Raw genomic sequence first — 16,567 nt, forward strand, 5'->3', positions numbered from 1 at the left:
TCTTTATGATTCTGTCAAGCAAGTGTTAGAGAGACATGTGAAGGAGGCTGATTGACATCTGCTGAATAGGTTATTCTTTCTACCTGATTGAGAATTTTTTTTCCGTAGTGGGGCCCTTTGGTGAGTGTATTAGTCTGCCTTTGTTGCTTATAACAGAATACCTGAAATTGGGTAATTTATAAAGAATGAAATTTATTTCTTACAGTTTGGAAACTGGGAAGTCCAAGGTTCAGGGAACACATCTGGTAAGGGCCTTCTTGGTGGAAACTCTCTACAGGGTCCAGTGGCAACCTGGATATCACATGGTGAGAATGGGCTGAGCAAGAGTGAGCTAGACTTCTCATTCAGCTTTCCTTAAAAAGCCCCAGAACCACACCCATTACTCCACAAATGGATCAGTCCATTCACAAGGGCACAGTCCTCACAATTTAGTCACATCTTTAAGGCCCCACTTTTCAAATACCATAGTCAGATTTCTCAACGTCTTGGCGCCCTTACAATGGGGGTTAAGCTTCCAATACATGAACTTTTGGGGAACACATTTAACTCACAGCAGTGAGCATTACATGGGACCTAAAATTTTTGTTTTTATGTGCCAATTCTCAGAGGCTCATTTACATACCTCTTCTTCAGACTTCTTTGTAATATATTTTTTGCTTTTCCAGCATTCCCAATCATTCTGCAGAAACCGTTAGCCATTGTCCATTAATAGGCACAGATTCTTGAGTCAAGCAATTTCTTCTTCAGGGAAGGTAAATATAATAGTATAGGTCTTTGTACTGTGATGATTTCCTTTTATTTCTCAGGCAGGGCCTCCCCTGGGAGGGGGTGTAATAGACTGCCTCAGCAATCTGTTTCTGGATGTTATTGGTATTAGGTGAGAGCCATGTGTAAATCAGGCTCAGATTTTTCTACTTCTGATGTGAAACTCCCCATGAGGCCATTAGTACTGTTCGAAGGAGAGATAGAGGTATGAGAGAAGTAGGCTTCTGATAGTTTGAGAAGCCTGTTCATACAACTTCCTTGTGTTTTGGGGCTTTCTTTGGCTTATACTGTATATACCACCTCCATTTAATGAAGGAGTCCTGCTTGGTACATCTACTTTTTATACCTAAAAATGGGTGGCATGGTTCCTAAAGGATTTATGTATTGTTCCTTTTCCGTTTAACCAGGTGAATGGTTACAGGAGCCTTTAGCTGAATGCCAGGAAGAAAGTTCTTAGTATAATACAGTATGGGATCCTTTTTTAAGAGTACTTGATCTTATCTTGGAATATAAGGAATTATAGGCCTGTAGACTGACTAAAGTCTGGGAATTGCGTGAAGGCTTGTGACTAAATAATGAAGGCTTTAGAAGACCTTTGGTGCCATGAAGCTTTTTGGTTTTTTCTAATGAAAGTCTTTAGTGTATTGCTTATTCATTTTATTCTTAGAGACTCCAGGATCAAGTAAGCATAGCCCCAAATCTTTATAGATCAGACCATACTGATTATTACACCAAATTAATTACCTGTGAGGCAATCAAAACCATAGTCAGTAAGTACCCAGATGTTCCTAAATCTTATCTCTTTTTCTAGGTTTCCGGAGTCCTAAATAAGTTTGTGTACTTGGGTCTTAAATCCTAGAAAGTGCCTCTGTTCTTTTATTTCTTTCTGAGATAATATTTATACTTTGATAAGATTTTATATTACTATTTTACATGTTATTCTTTCATATTTTTATTCTTCTGAGTTTTGGTGTGTTCTGTGAAATTTTTTTTCTATTTATCTTTATTTTGGATTCACTTTCCCTATTGTAGTTTTAAATTTCTCGTGTGTGTGTAGTTCTTCATAATCTCAGTTGTTACATCTTCATGATTACTTAGCAATATAAAAATGTGGTATGCTCTATTGACCTTTTTGAGAACAGGAATCAGATTTTTAGAAAGCAATTCTTTGCTATTTCTTTAATAAATTTAACCCTGGTGGAACCATTTTCTTGGTTTCTTTTAGGCGATTCCCCTCTTTTTTTTTTTTTTTTTTTTGTAGGTCCAGTGTTTCTGTCTGTCTTACCCTTATAGAAATGATACTTGTGAACTGTTAACTCAGAGTCAAAGAAGAGTTGAGCTGGGTTCTCTCACAGTAGCTGTTGGTTCTTGCCTGAATTGGGGGAATATTTCATACTTCCTGAGTATTTGCCTTAACTTACTATTTTTAGAATCTCCCCAAGTCTAGAGATAAGCTGTGGTAGAGAACTTTGCCTCTATGCTAAAGATTTCTTCCCCTTTCCCTTTTGTGGCAAGCCATGGCAGTCTCAAGGCCTAAATGTACTAATCTGCTTCAGTGTCGTTCCATGCTTAGTTTTACTTACTGGTGTCTAGGACTCAGCCTATTGCCCTCAACTAAAGAAGAATCCTGGGGTTGTATAATGATGCCAGTAGGGTTCAACTATTGCTAATACACACAGAGCAGAGAGTGCAGACAGTATACTCTGGTTGATTCACAATCTGCCCTTGCTTCTGGCACTTACCCCTCTGTTGGAAAGAGTTTGCATGGGGGAAAGTGGTTTTCTCACAGAAGGAGAAGGTCCCCAGTGGGTCTTATTTGGATCATTCTATTATACCACATCTGTCCATCATCTAGGAGAAATTTGTTAAAAGTTTCTGGAAAATAAGGGTTGCCACCTTTCTGTTTTCCAGTGATGATAAATATTCTCCCTGTTTTAAAAATGTTTTCTTGGTTATTTCAATGGAAATTTTTAGAAGTGCAGTCAACATTTAGATTTTATCTCACTAACATTTCATTCAGTGAATATGATTTTTATCAATGTGTTAATTTCACAAAAAGTACAGGCATAGAATTATTCTTAAGGTTTATATTTACATGTCAAATAAGGCTAATTGCATTTAATTTTTGATAGCTGTCCATCCAGAAGCTAATAAGTAGTATTTATTATTTTCTTTTTAGGAAATGGAATCTACATCTCTATTATTTTTAGATGTGGATCTGACAATATCACATGTTGAATGTCTTCCCAAGGATATCCTGGTGAAATTTCAAGGCAGAAATAATGATGAATGTGAGTTTGACTACCACATACTGCAGAGGGAATTACAGCATATTCCCAAAATAAAAACTAACGTGGACATTGGTGAATTTTGCTTGGTGGAAGAAAAAGTATCTGGAGAATGGCAGAGAGGAAGAGTTGTGGAAAAGAAAAATGAACTCTATACAGTGCTCCTTATAGATTGTGGGGAAGAACTGAGAGTTGATGGTGCGCAGATTGCTTCAGCCTGTGACAATTTATTTGAGCTTCCACCACGTGTAGTGTTTGGGTTTTTTGCCAACATACTACCAATTGGGGAAAAGTGGTCTCCTAAGGCTTTGAATTATTTCAAGTCATTAGTAGGAATACAAGTGAAAGGTTATGTGCAAGCTATTTTGCCTCTGCAAATGATTCTTCTTGAAGTACCAAAAATTATATCCCAGACTCTTGAATTAAAGTTAGGGAGACTTATCGATGAAGATTCATTTCGTCTTATTGTGGAAATGTCAAAAGAATTCTCCCAACCAATTCCAGATTTATTACAACATAAAAGACCTGAATTGTCATTAAGTGATAATGATACTTTACTTGATAGTCAACATGTTTTGGATAGTTTGCAGCCATCTTTGTCAGTAGGAAGTATTGAAAGTATAAAGGTATCATCTGCATTGAGCCCAAGTAAATTTTACTGTCAATTAATTAAATGGATTCCAGAGCTAGAAAACTTGACAATGTGTATGACTTTGCATTATGATATTATCAGCCAAGAAACTAGTCCAACGTGTGATAATTTTGGATTACTTTGTGTTGCCAAAAGGAGAAATGGACAGTGGCATAGAGGGGTTCTTCAGAAGCTCTTGCCCAATAATCAAGTAAAAATTTGGTTTATGGATTATGGCAGTAGTGAGGCTGTATCTTCAGTTCATGTAAAGAAACTTAAACAGGATTTTAGTTTAGTACCATTATTTTCATTTCCTTGTTCTCTGACATATTTACACAGTCCAGATAGAGATACAAGAAAAATTCAATTGAGTATATTTAGACAAGCCTTGTTAGGACAAATAGTATATGCATATATTGATAGGTTTAACAAGGATGAGCATGTGTACTGTGTGACATTACAAACTCAAGAGTCTACAATTAATTCTAAGTGTCTGCTGCAGGCTGTAGGCCCACAAGTACTTTGTCCAGTGTCTGATTCAAAAATTTCCAGTATCTTGAGTGAGACAAGTGCTTCTAATGTAAACAGACTTGCAGTTGAGGGTTTTACTGGAAATACTGAATGGTCAATAGAATCTCTAAATAGAAAAGACATTTTCAAGGTAGGTTTTCCTATTAAAACTGTAGAAATGGAGGTGGAGGCTGCCTACATAGCTTTTGTAGCATATGTATTAAACCCATCAAATTTCTGGATACGTGCTAATGACCATCAGAATGAATTTCAAGATGTAATGAAAAATATAAACATATTTTATGACTTGTGTAAAAATGATGAACTGATTCTAAGAAATCCTGAACCTGGATTATTTTGTTGTGCTAGATATAGCAAGGACAGACATTTTTACAGAGCTGTCATCACTGACATTAATGGTTATAAGATTAATGTTTATTTTTTGGATTATGGAAATACTGATTCCATACCATTTTTTGATGTAAAAATTTTGCTTCCAGAGTTTTGTGAGTTGCCTGCCTTGGCCATGCACTGTTCACTTGCACATTTATTTCCTGTTGAAGATGTATGGGTGAAGGCAGCAGTTGATTATTTTAAAAATATTGTTTTGAAGAAAACAATTTTGCTTCAAGTTATAGCAAAAAAAGATGACAAGTACACTGTAAATATTCAGAGTATTGAAACCTCAGAAAATATTGATGTTGTCTCTCTTATGTTACAAGCTGGATATGCAGAATATTGGGAAGTAGAACCAGAATGTTGTCCAAAATCTATACGTGAATATTCAGTGTTAAATTTAAAATCTAAAAACAAAGTTAATATTAAAAAAGTCGTATCTGGCCTCGAAAGACCTAAACTTAAAAAGTACCATTCAAATAAGCCAGAAGAAAATAACTTGTCTTTGTCAAAATCCTCTGTTGTTAATTTTTCTGATTTAAAAAATCCTTCCACCTTCCCAATGGGACCAGGGTCATCAGGGCCTTATAAAGAATATATGTTTAAACCAGGAACAGTTGTTGAAGTTAAATGTTCTTATTACTATGGCCCAGGTGACTTTTCATGTCAGCTTCAATGTAAGTTAGAGGCTTTAAAATTATTAATGGAAGAAATTCAGAATTATTATAGCCTTCATTCTGATCCTTATCAGGTTGGGCAGATTGCTTGTGTTGCTAAGTATTCCAAAGATGGGAAGTGGTATAGAGCTGCTGTTTTGACTCAAGTGTCAAAAAAAGAAGTTGACGTAGTATTTGTTGACTATGGTTATCAAGAAAAGGTTTTAATTAAAGATCTTTTTGCTATCAACCCACATTTTCTGTTTTTGGAAAGCCAAGCCTTCAGATGTTGTCTTAACTACTTAGTGGAACCCATTAGTTGTAAATTATTAATGTGGACAGGAGAAGCATCCAGAGAATTTGGGAATTTTATTTCTTCATCTAGAGGGTTATTGACTTGTATCGTCTGTGCCTTAGTTCTTGTACATCCAAACTATTCATATAATTTAGTGGATTTACAATCTTCATTTATTAGTGCAAAAGAATTTCTTATTAATCATGGCTCTGCCCAGTATAGCACAGTATCAGAGCCACTTCCATCTTCAGTTAGTCTTCACAGTTACTGTTATTCTTCCTTTAATATAAAAATTGGAAGTGAAGAAGAAGTATATATATCTCACATATATAGTCCCCAAAAGTTTTATTGCCAGCTTAGTAGAAATAATAAAGATCTAGAAATGATAGAAACAAAAATCACAGAGGTTATTAACCTCAAAAATTGTCCAAAATATGATTTTAATAAGATGAGATTGTGCATATGTAAGTGTGTAGAGGATGGTCTTTCATATAGAGCTTTAGCAGTGCCAACAGATTCATCATCTGACTTTTTAGTCTATTTTGTGGACTTTGGAAATAAGCAATTAGTCGGGGAAAATATGTTGAGAGCCATTTCACATCAGTTTCCAGAGTTGCTGCTAACACCTGTGCAAGCTATTAAGTGTTTTTTGTCAGGTCTTAGAGATGTAGATATTCCAGCAGAAATCAGCAGCTGGTTTGAAGACAATTTTTGTGGAAAACCATTAAAGGCAGTAATATTGTCCAGGGAGTCAGATGGCCAGCTTGGTATAGAATTGTATGATGGATATCAACACATAAATCACAAAATTAAAATGTTGCTCCATGATTATGAGAAAAAACATTGTGACCAAGAACATTGTATGGAAGAGAGTCATAACATAAATAAGAATAAAAGACTTGCTCCTTCTTTGAAAGGCAAAATAGAAAACAGCCCTGACTATAATATGACAAATAGAACTAGTCTAGTAACTTATTCTGAAAGCAAAATGGATCAATTAATGCATCCCAAAGGTACATACACCAGCCTTTTGAAACCATCAGTTTGTTGTAAAATTGAAACTGTGTCAAAAAACAAAGTGAAGAAGTCTTTGAATGATAGACTTAAAGTTGTAAAAATTGTCCCGGGATTTGCACATGTTCTTGATGAAAGTGATATGGGCCAAAATTTAGCAAAGGTTGTATCCATCAGAGACTTAAGTCAAGCAGCCTTACAAAACCCAAATAACCTTATTAGACCACAGGTTAAAGATCTTCCTGAACCCAAAATTTACTTGAATGCAGAAGTTAAGGGATATGTTTCTAATATCAGTAATCCAGCAAGTTTCCATGTTCAGCTTGCTGAGAATGAAAATGTAATTATTAGACTTGCATATGCTCTAAATGAAAGAAGAGCAAATAGAGTGAAAGAGAAAAAATCAATTAAACTTCTTGTGGGAGATCTTGTAGCTGCAGAATACCCTGGTGACAGGGCCATTTATAGAGCAGTCATTAAGAAAATTTTGCCGAGAAATTCTTTTGAAGTGGAATTTATTGACTATGGTAACTCTGAAATAGTAGACACATCTAAAATTTATGAACTTAAGAGGGAATTCTTAACTATTCCTCAGCTAGGAATTCATTCTTTTCTTAGTGGAGTAAAATGGAATGAGCCTGATGAAATATGGGACAGCAAAACTGTGGATTATTTTGTTTCGATTGTAAGTAACAAAACAATTTCTTGTGAATTTTTGAAAAAGCATGAGCAGAAGTGGGAAGTAAATATAATTTGTGATGAAAAATGTGTCGTTAATGAAGTACTGAAATGGACAGCATATTCAAAACTACAGAAGACAGTATTGCAAACACCTCAGGTTGTCTCTCAAAAGGTGAGCCCTGGTGATGATAATGAAATGAAGAAAGGAAGATCAAATGAATATGAAGATTCTATGATCCATCAACCATTGTGCCAACAGCTGGTTAAAATTCCTTTTGAAGAGCTAAAACCTGGACAACTTGAAAAAGCTAAAATACTTCGTGTTTCAAAATGTGGTAGATTTTATGTGCAGTTATCTAAAAATAAAAAAAAATTATCAGATTTAAGAGTATTAATTAAAAAAGAAGGAAAAAACCCCTCTTTACCAACGAAAAATATTGAAAAAGGCTTAGAATGCTTGGCAAAATCTAAAAAAACTTCACAGTGGTATCGCTCAAAAGTAGAAAAAAAGTATGTTGATGAGAAAGTGCTTGTTTTTTTAATAGATTGTGGTAGGTATGAAATAGTGCCTTTATGTAATATAAAGATGCTTAGTAATGAAATCAGAAATATTCCAAGACAAGCTGTGCCTTGTAAATGGATTTGGTTTGAAAATTCTAGGAATGCGCCATTTGAATCCATTGTGTGCTCACCTGCTCATTTGAAAATAAACATCCTTTTCTTGAAATATTTAGATTCTGTTTGGGAAGTAGAAATTTTGGTAGATGGCCTGTTACTTTTGGAATATTTAAATTTATATACAGTTCAGGTTGAAGAAAACAAACTTAGATCTCCAGAAATTATTTTCAGTGTGGATTCTGAGACTCCTGGGTCATCATGTGTAATAAGATCATTTACCTGGGCACAACTCCAAAATGGTAGACAGTGCTCTGGTATTGCAACTGCTGTTTCTAATCCATCAGAGTTTTGTGTTCAGTTAGAAGATTTCTTTGACACAATGAAACATCTCTTTATTTTGCTTTCTGACCTACCAGAAACCTTACAAACATTGCCTCAAGAGCTTATAATTCCTGGTTCTAATTGTTTGTTCAAATATGACTTGGAGGATCAGTGGAATAGAGTAGAAATTTCAGAAGTCTCTGATCAGTCTTTACTCCTGGTGTTGATTGACTATGGATTTTCTGTTTATATACCTTATTCGGATACAATAAACCTTAAAGTTGTTCCTGAGGAACTTTTGAATTTGCCAAGGCTAAGTTATCCCTGTATGTTATATGGTATCTTACCTGCTAAAGGGAAACATTGGAGTGAAGAAGCCAAAAGATTTTCTCAAGATTTCCTAAGCAAACCAGGCTTAGTTTTTCAGTTTAGGGAATTTAGTGTTGAAACAAAACTGAAAGTAGATGTCATTCATGAGAAAAACAATTTGGCAGATATATTGGTTGCATCTGGTCTTGCAATGTATTCTAGAGATTCAGCTCATCTTGATGCAGTTACTGGTACTGGACCTACTAAAATCCAATATAAATTACAGAGTGAGCCTGTTCGCCCCTTGTTAGATCAAAATTGTTACAAAAAAGAAAATATAAATTGCATATGCACTGAGAAACAAAAGCTAAAAAACCAGAAACCTATAAAGAGGAAAGATGTCTGTAAGAACCTCTTAAGGAAAAGCCACATTAGTAAGCGATTACATTCTAGAAATTTAACACTGAGAAAAAAAGTTGGTAGTGAAAAACGTAATCCCCAAAGTACCATTACATTGGATACATGTGCAGCAGCTTCATTTTGGGAACTGCCTGATGGTTTGAAGAATAATACCAAAGGCATTGAAAACATTTTCAAAAAGCTACCAAGTGAAAGAATACAGGAAAATGAGAACATAATGGACTTGAGAACAGCAGGGAAAACATTGCACGTTAATGAAAAATTATATCACAAGAACACTTAAAAGGTAAGTAGCCATTTTCTAAAAAGATTCTTTTCTGTACGTTCTATTTTTGATTCTTTAAAGGTTTTTCATGTACTGAAATTATCCCAATTGAAAATACCTATTGTAAGAAAACTTAGTGGAAAATCTGAATAAATGGATAAACTGGGAGTGATTACTTGGATTATAAAACAATGCTTCACTATTTTTACCTTTTTTAAACGGTGAGTTTTTTAGAATGTAGTGAAAGTAGGTTTTAACCACACATAAATGTACACATGCATGACATTTTATGATAATTTCAAGTGTTTCACAAAACTCCTAAAGTTCCATGTATCTCAGGTTAAAAAACCTTCATATTACTAGTGAGCTTCCTGGGCCCATTTTGACAATCAGTTTTCTAATATATATTGTTTCATATCAGATGAAATATATCATCAGGTGTTTTTTGTTTGTTTGTTTTTTCTAATGTGTGCTTCCAGTTAAATTTATAGAATAAACTGACCGGCATATTTCCTCTTAAACCTTTTAAATGTCAAACTGATTTTAAAATATTGTTAAAATTTTAATATTTTATGTGCCATGGTATTGTCTGATTTTTCTTAGGCATATTATATTCATTTTATATATGGATTTATATACTGGACTGAGGATTTTGTAGGTTGTAAAGAATTTTCCCTGCTTAATGAACATGAAAGGGACATTAGCCAGAGAATGGCCATCTTTGGGGTAACTAAGACCAAGCAGAAGATTTCAGTTAGCCATTAACTTGGGAACTGATAATCATCAATTCTTGAGGTTAGTAGACAAAATAAGAAACTTAACCATATGGCTAAAACTGCCCTGAGATGAAATCATGCTCCAAAAGGATCCTTCTCAGAGGTTTATTTCTGTTTACCTCCCATTATACTTTCTTAAATTGGTTTACTTTAGATGTTGTGCATTTATAATTAAGGATAGAAACTAAGTTTTCTTGTTTTTCTTACCTCCCTAAATCAGTTGCAAACGGAGGAAATACGAAAGAGAGGCAAAGCACCCTAGCTGATTTTTAACTCACCTTCTTGCTTAAAGGAAAATTGCATCCAACTAATTAGAGGTGTGAGTCAGGTATTTTTATGTTCCAGTGATGTTTAATTGAGGTTAGCCTTTGAGATCTCCCTAAGAGATAAGGACTCCAATCCTGAAATAACATCAAGGGCTTGAAGCTGACTAATCCACCAACTGCAGCCTCCATGATGCCAAAGCACCCACTCCATCATGGGACCCTGACATCTGACTCAGACCCTCTCCTTTTTTCCTGCAGGACAAAACTCTTACCTCACTTTCCCACATCTTCCCCTTTATAAACCTCAGAACACGCATCAGAAGGCAGGATGATTTTAACGTGATTATTCCCCAGATGCTGGTTATCTGAATAAACCTTCCAATCCTGCTCCTACTTTTGGACTATCGAGTCATTTGTTTAATGTGAGAGGGCAAGCTGAGTCTGATGACCACCTGTGACAAATGTTTGTTCTGACTTTTATAAATAAAATTTATATTATTTCATATTCCATATTATAACTAGCATCATAACAGGTTGCATTCTTTCAGTGAGTGGAGGTATCTTGTTTTTATTAATGTATGGTTAGAAAGTGTTTTATTTGAATTCATATTTAAATTTGGCCCCCTTTTCCTTCTAATTTTTGAATCCTTTATAATTGTAGTGGTGATTATGGTAGTGATAGAAGCAGCTATCCTATTTTGAGTGCTTACTATATTCCAGGCACTGTGCTAAGAGTTTTATGTGTATTATCTCATTTAATGCTTACTACAACTCTGTGGAGCTCAGGGAAGTTAAATATCTTGTCCATAGGTGTAAAGCTGGAAGTAAGGAACTGAGATGTTAAACTCAGATGTCTGACTGCTTTTATTCGTTGTTTATACTGCCTTTTGAAAAATATTTTCCTTGAAAAATAGATATACTTGGGAAAGGGTTTTCCATAAACTCTTGCTCATCAAACCATACATTTTGGTTCTTATATGATAGCTTTTAGAGTTTCTTTACCTTGTATATATCTACCTTTTTTTATGTTTTTTTTCCCCATGTATTCTTTAAGGACCCACTTATGGCCCCCACTTTCATCTTCCAGCACTCCTAGCACACAGTGATTCACTAAGTGAATTCAAGTGAAAATATCTATTGTAGAAGCAGAGAAGCAACATTAAATTATACCTACTAAAAATAAAAAAAAAAAATATTTGGAGTCCTATTTAAGGAAAAATCACAACTTTGAGACCAATATGGTTTAATAGATTAAGAATAAACTTACGTATTTGCTATAATCATAGTTTTAAAACAAAACAAGAACACAGAATAAAAATCTGATTTAATTGCCTTTACTATCCAAGCTCCTACCACTTCTACTACACTTACAAGGGCAGTAGTGGTCACTACTGTTGCTCTTATTGCTTGCAGGTATCCTGTGTCTAGGGCAAAATGATTTTAGGATAGTCAGCCCTTCTTTCCATGAATGTGGAACCCTCGGATACTGAGGGATGATTGTAGTTCCTCTTGGTTGAAGACTTCAATAATTGAGACTTTCTTGCCAATTTAAAAAAGTATAGAAAAGAGGCTATAATACAATACTCGACCTTGGCTTTATATTAGAATTAATAAAGGAGGAATTTTAAAAGAACTTAAAAAATTCTGATGCCTGGGTCCCTCTCTCAGATACTGTTTTAATTGGCCAGGGCTATGTCCTCACTAGTGGGATTTTAAAACTCCCCCAGGTGATTCTACTGAATAGCTAAGGTTGAGAACCAGTTCTCTAGAGAATACTGCAGATAACCTCCTGAATTATTTTGTGAGAGAAAATAATAATTTTCTTAGGATTAAGTTACATTATAATTTATAAGTAATAATAGTTAATGTTAGAATAATGCTTTTTTCTACCCTAAAACACTTGTATTGATTTAGTGTAAGTTAATAGGATAGTTTTGTAAACATTGGCAGCTGATTTTTGTTTAAAAATTTGGGGAGCAGTAGAACATTTAAATTATTGTATAAATTATTTCAAAGTTTAGTTTTTAATTTAGACATTTTAAATGTTTATTTCTGATTTTGCTTTGTATAAAGAATGATATTTTTTTAAACTCATGTAAAATGGCTTATCAATATGGAGAAATGTATGATTCATTAGAAAAACAGTTAAGATTTTTTTTAAAGACTATTTACCCATTATACATTTTCAATCCTATATATTGATATGAAATAAACCACTCAGATTCAAAACTGTTAAATGAAGACAAATTATGTAACTATTTGTGTTTTGCTAGCATACTCATTATGGCTATGATACATTAATAGCTAAGTGTGTACTCTGAGTAATGGTTTTAATTTCTTTCCTTGTTTTTCTCATAATTTTTTATTAATCATAGCGATTCGTTGTTGACCAAAGCTACCGTTATCAAATTGCTTTTCCATAGCACAATATTTTTTATTCATGCCTTTATATCCTTGAACATACTGGTATCTGTAACTATCTTCTTCTTTTTAGTAAATTATCCTCCTTTATAATCTTGTTATCATATTCTACTTTATGGTGCATTCATTCATCAAAAGTTTTGGAAGTCACTGTATTAGATATAGGAGATAGAAAAATGAGTAAGTCAGATTTCAGTTCTTAAGATGTTCTTATTACAGTGGTGAAAACAAACTAATAATTATAATAAAGGATGATGTATGATATGTAGTAAATGCATGTAATAGGTGTTTAGGACGGAGGACAGTGTGCTACCTAACTTCCTAGGATTAAGGAACCAGTTGAAAAGGATTGACAAAAATATGATCTGTGAGCCTGACTCTTGAAAGATATGTGGTGTAGTTTTTCAAAAGAACTTAGGTAGATATACAAGAAAGGAAATTATAGAAAGTCTAATACAGCCAAGCAAAGTTGACTCATTACAAACACACTCCTTTTGTTTGAAAATACCATTACTTCTCTATTCCTGAAAAATAGTTTCAGTAAAAACACAATTAGAACCTGAGTTATTTTCTTTCAGCGTCTGAAACTTTTGCTATGTCTTTTGACTTCCACTTTTTTGTTTGCTATTTAATTTTTCTTTTAAAAATTTTTTATTAGCATATTCATTGTTACAAATCATACTTATTCTTTATGCCTTTATCCAATCTCTCCCCTTTCCCCTCCCCTCTTCTCTTTTCTCCCTCCCCCTCTAATAACCATAGATTTGTTCTCTCCGTCTGATAGGTTAACTGTTCCTCTGTTGGTTTGTTGCCTAGATGATCTGTCCAGTGCTGAGACAGGTGTGATCAAGTCCCCCCCTATTATTGTAAATCAGATGCTTCTTTTATTACTCTGGAGTGTGCTTTGTGAAGAGACAGGACCTCTTTTTATTTTTATTATTTTGGTCTCCACGGGTGCTTCTCCTTTTGTCAAAGAAGTTGAGATTTTTATACATGTATGTGGGGTACAAAGTTGACTTTCAGTAGTTCTGTACTATGTGTGATGGTCAAATCAGGATAGTTTATTCATCATTACAATACATAATCATTCTTTGTGTCTGTTAACCAATTTCTCGTTAGCCTTCCTCACTCTCCCCACCCTTCTCCTTTTCCACCTCTAGTAACCACAGTTCTTTTCTCTCTTAGAAAGCTCAACATATTATTGTGATTGTTTCTCTCTCTCTCTCCCCCCTTTATTTATGGATTCAGCTCCCACTTATGAGTGAGAACATGCAGTGTTTATCATTCTGCACCTGGGATTTTCCTAGAATCTTAGCCCTACATAGTGTTGGATATGGAAATTCATGGTATATCTTATTTATTATTTCTAAAAGTACAGAGTATTTATACCTCTGGAGCATTTATTTTGTTAGGTTTCTGTGATCATTTGCCCTAACTTGTGAAGCCGTTTGGAAGTAGAGATCCAAAAATATTTCTTAATCATTGTCCAAGATGGGAGTCCTAGGAAGGAACTGCTCAGGCACTTGTTCAGCTTGTCAAGATTAGTTAAGTCCTGTTGAAACAACAAACTGTACCCCATAACATGCACAATGAAAAGAACAAATTAAAAAAAACAAAGTTAGGTTCTCTTATACCTGTGAAGATGTGATGCTTTGCTGTGGGTTATCAGAGTATCATCTATTTTTGTGAATATCTAATAAGTAGAAAGCTTTAAAGGATAGTGGAAAAATTTTGTTCTCATCTTGACTCAAAGGGAGTATCAAAGAATTGCGAGTAGAATGGTTAGTAGAATAGCATAAAAAGGAAGGAGAGCTCAACAAACTAGGAATTGAAGGAAATTTCTTTAAATACAGGGCATTAATGAAAATACACAAAGATAATATCATTTGTAATAGTGAAAGCTTGAATGCGTTCCCTTTAAAATAAGGAACAACACAGAAATGTTTGCTTTCACCACTTATACAGGGGTACTTCAAAAATTTTGTGGGAAGGGCCGTCCCGTGGCTCACTCGGGAGAGTGTGGTGCTGTTAACACCAAGGCCTCGGGTTCGGATCCCATATAGGGATGGCCGGCTGAGCGTGGTGCTGACAACACCAAGTCGAGGGTTAAGATCCCCTTACCGGTCATCTTTTAAAAAAAATTTTTTTTGTGGGAAAATAGAATTAAAGGATGATACAAATTTTTCCATGAACTTTTTGAGATATCCTTGTATTTATCATTGTACTGGAGGTTCTAACCAGGGATATAAGGTGGTAAAAAGAATACAAGGTATCCAGATTGGAAAGGAAAAGTGAAACTTTCTATTCACAGATGACATGATCTGTGCAAGGATACACAAATTGATTGGGTATACTAGCAATGAATACTCAAAAAAAAAAAAAAGAAATTAACAAAGTAATTTAATTTACAGCAGCATCAAAAGAATAAAACACTTAGAAATAATTTTAGCAAAAGAAGTGTAAGAACTGTACATTGAAAACTGCAAAATACTGTTGAATGAAACAAAAGGAAAATGAATAAAATAAATTGAAAATACATCAGTGTTCATGGAACAAGATATGTAATAAATGGAAAAGATACATCCCATGTTTATAGATCGGGAAATTGAATATTGCTAATATGGCAGTACTTCACAAACTGATCTACAGATTTAACCAATACCAAAATTCTAGCTGGCTTTATTCAGAAACTGACAATTCTTAAATCATATGGAAATGCCAGAATAACCAAACAATCTTGACAAAGAATAACAGTCTCAGGTATTCTGTTATAGAAACATAAAACAGACTAAGACAAATTTCCACCCAGAAAGGATGTGGACTCTGCCCAAGGGGAAAGTTTCTTCTCATCATTGCTCTACAAGGATACCTCTGAATGAGGCTGTAGTTTGGCAGCAGTTAATGTTGGCTTGCAATGACATATTGAATTGACCAAATTATGGTCCAGGTTTGATGTTTTTAAACCTTGGTCAGGTGGTCACAGGAAATCTTCCCATGAAGACAAAGAAAGGTATGTGATTTTTGAGTGACAGATCAACCTTGAAATCCACTTAGGCATGTTATATATTCCTTTTAATATCTTAATGGATTTGGTGGTAATATTTTAAGAAATTTTGCACATATGTTTATGAGAAATACTGGTCTGTAGATTTCCTTTCTTGTGATGTCTTTGTCTGGATTTGGTATCAGGGTAACAATGAGTTGGGAAATGTTTGAAAAACTCTGTGTAAGATTGGTGTTATTTCTTCCTTTAAAATTTGATTGAATTTACCAGTAACTCAATCTGTGCACACACTTTTCTTTGTGGAAAGATTGTTAATTACTAATTCAGTTTCTTTGCTTGTTGTAGATGTCTCCAGATTTTCTATTTCTTTTGACTCAGTTTTGGTTATTCTAGAGACCATTCTAATAATTTTTCCATTTCACTCAAGTTGTCTAATTTATTGGCATAAAGTTGTTTATAATATTCCCTTGTAATCCTTTAAATTTCTCCTGTATAGGCGGTGTTGTTCCCTGTTTCCTTAATAATTTTGATAAATTGCCTCATTTGTTTTTTTCCCTACATTGAAAAATTGTGGTAAAATACACATAAACATGAAATTGATCATCTTAAGCATTTTTAAATGTATAGCTCAGGGTGTTAAGTACATTCACATTGTTGTGCAGCTGTCATTACCATCTATCTCTAGAACATTTTTATCATCCCAGACTGAAACTCTGAACCCATTAAACACTCACTCCTCATTCCCCACCCTCACTCCTAGTCCCTGGTAACCCCATTTAACTTTCTGCTCTCTGTGAATTTGACTCCTCTAGGTACTTTATGTGAGTGGACTCAGATAGTATTTGTCCCTATGTGACAGGCTTATTTCACTTAGAATAATTTTTTCAAGTTTCATTCATGTGTCATAGCATGTGTCAGAGTCTTCTTCCTT

At 34.3% G+C, this 16,567-nt stretch overlaps 1 protein-coding gene across 1 annotated transcript; it reads left to right on the forward strand.

The window, feature by feature from the left end:
• The first annotated feature begins 2,947 nt into the window (after positions 1-2,947).
• On the forward strand, positions 2,948-9,187 carry TDRD15 (tudor domain containing 15). The gene has a single exon (XM_063077744.1). It carries the CDS (start codon positions 2,948-2,950, stop codon positions 9,185-9,187), a length of 6,240 nt encoding a protein of 2,079 aa, XP_062933814.1.
• Positions 9,188-16,567: the final 7,380 nt, after the last annotated feature.

The sequence above is a fragment of the Cynocephalus volans genome, chromosome 14, assembly GCF_027409185.1.
Source record: "Cynocephalus volans isolate mCynVol1 chromosome 14, mCynVol1.pri, whole genome shotgun sequence".
Lineage (NCBI taxonomy): Eukaryota > Metazoa > Chordata > Mammalia > Dermoptera > Cynocephalidae > Cynocephalus > Cynocephalus volans.

Excerpts from the sequence above, each read along its gene's own strand:
- TDRD15 (XM_063077744.1), top strand. The coding sequence starts at position 2,948 with ATGGAATCTACATCTCTATTATTTTTAGATGTGGATCTGACAATATCA.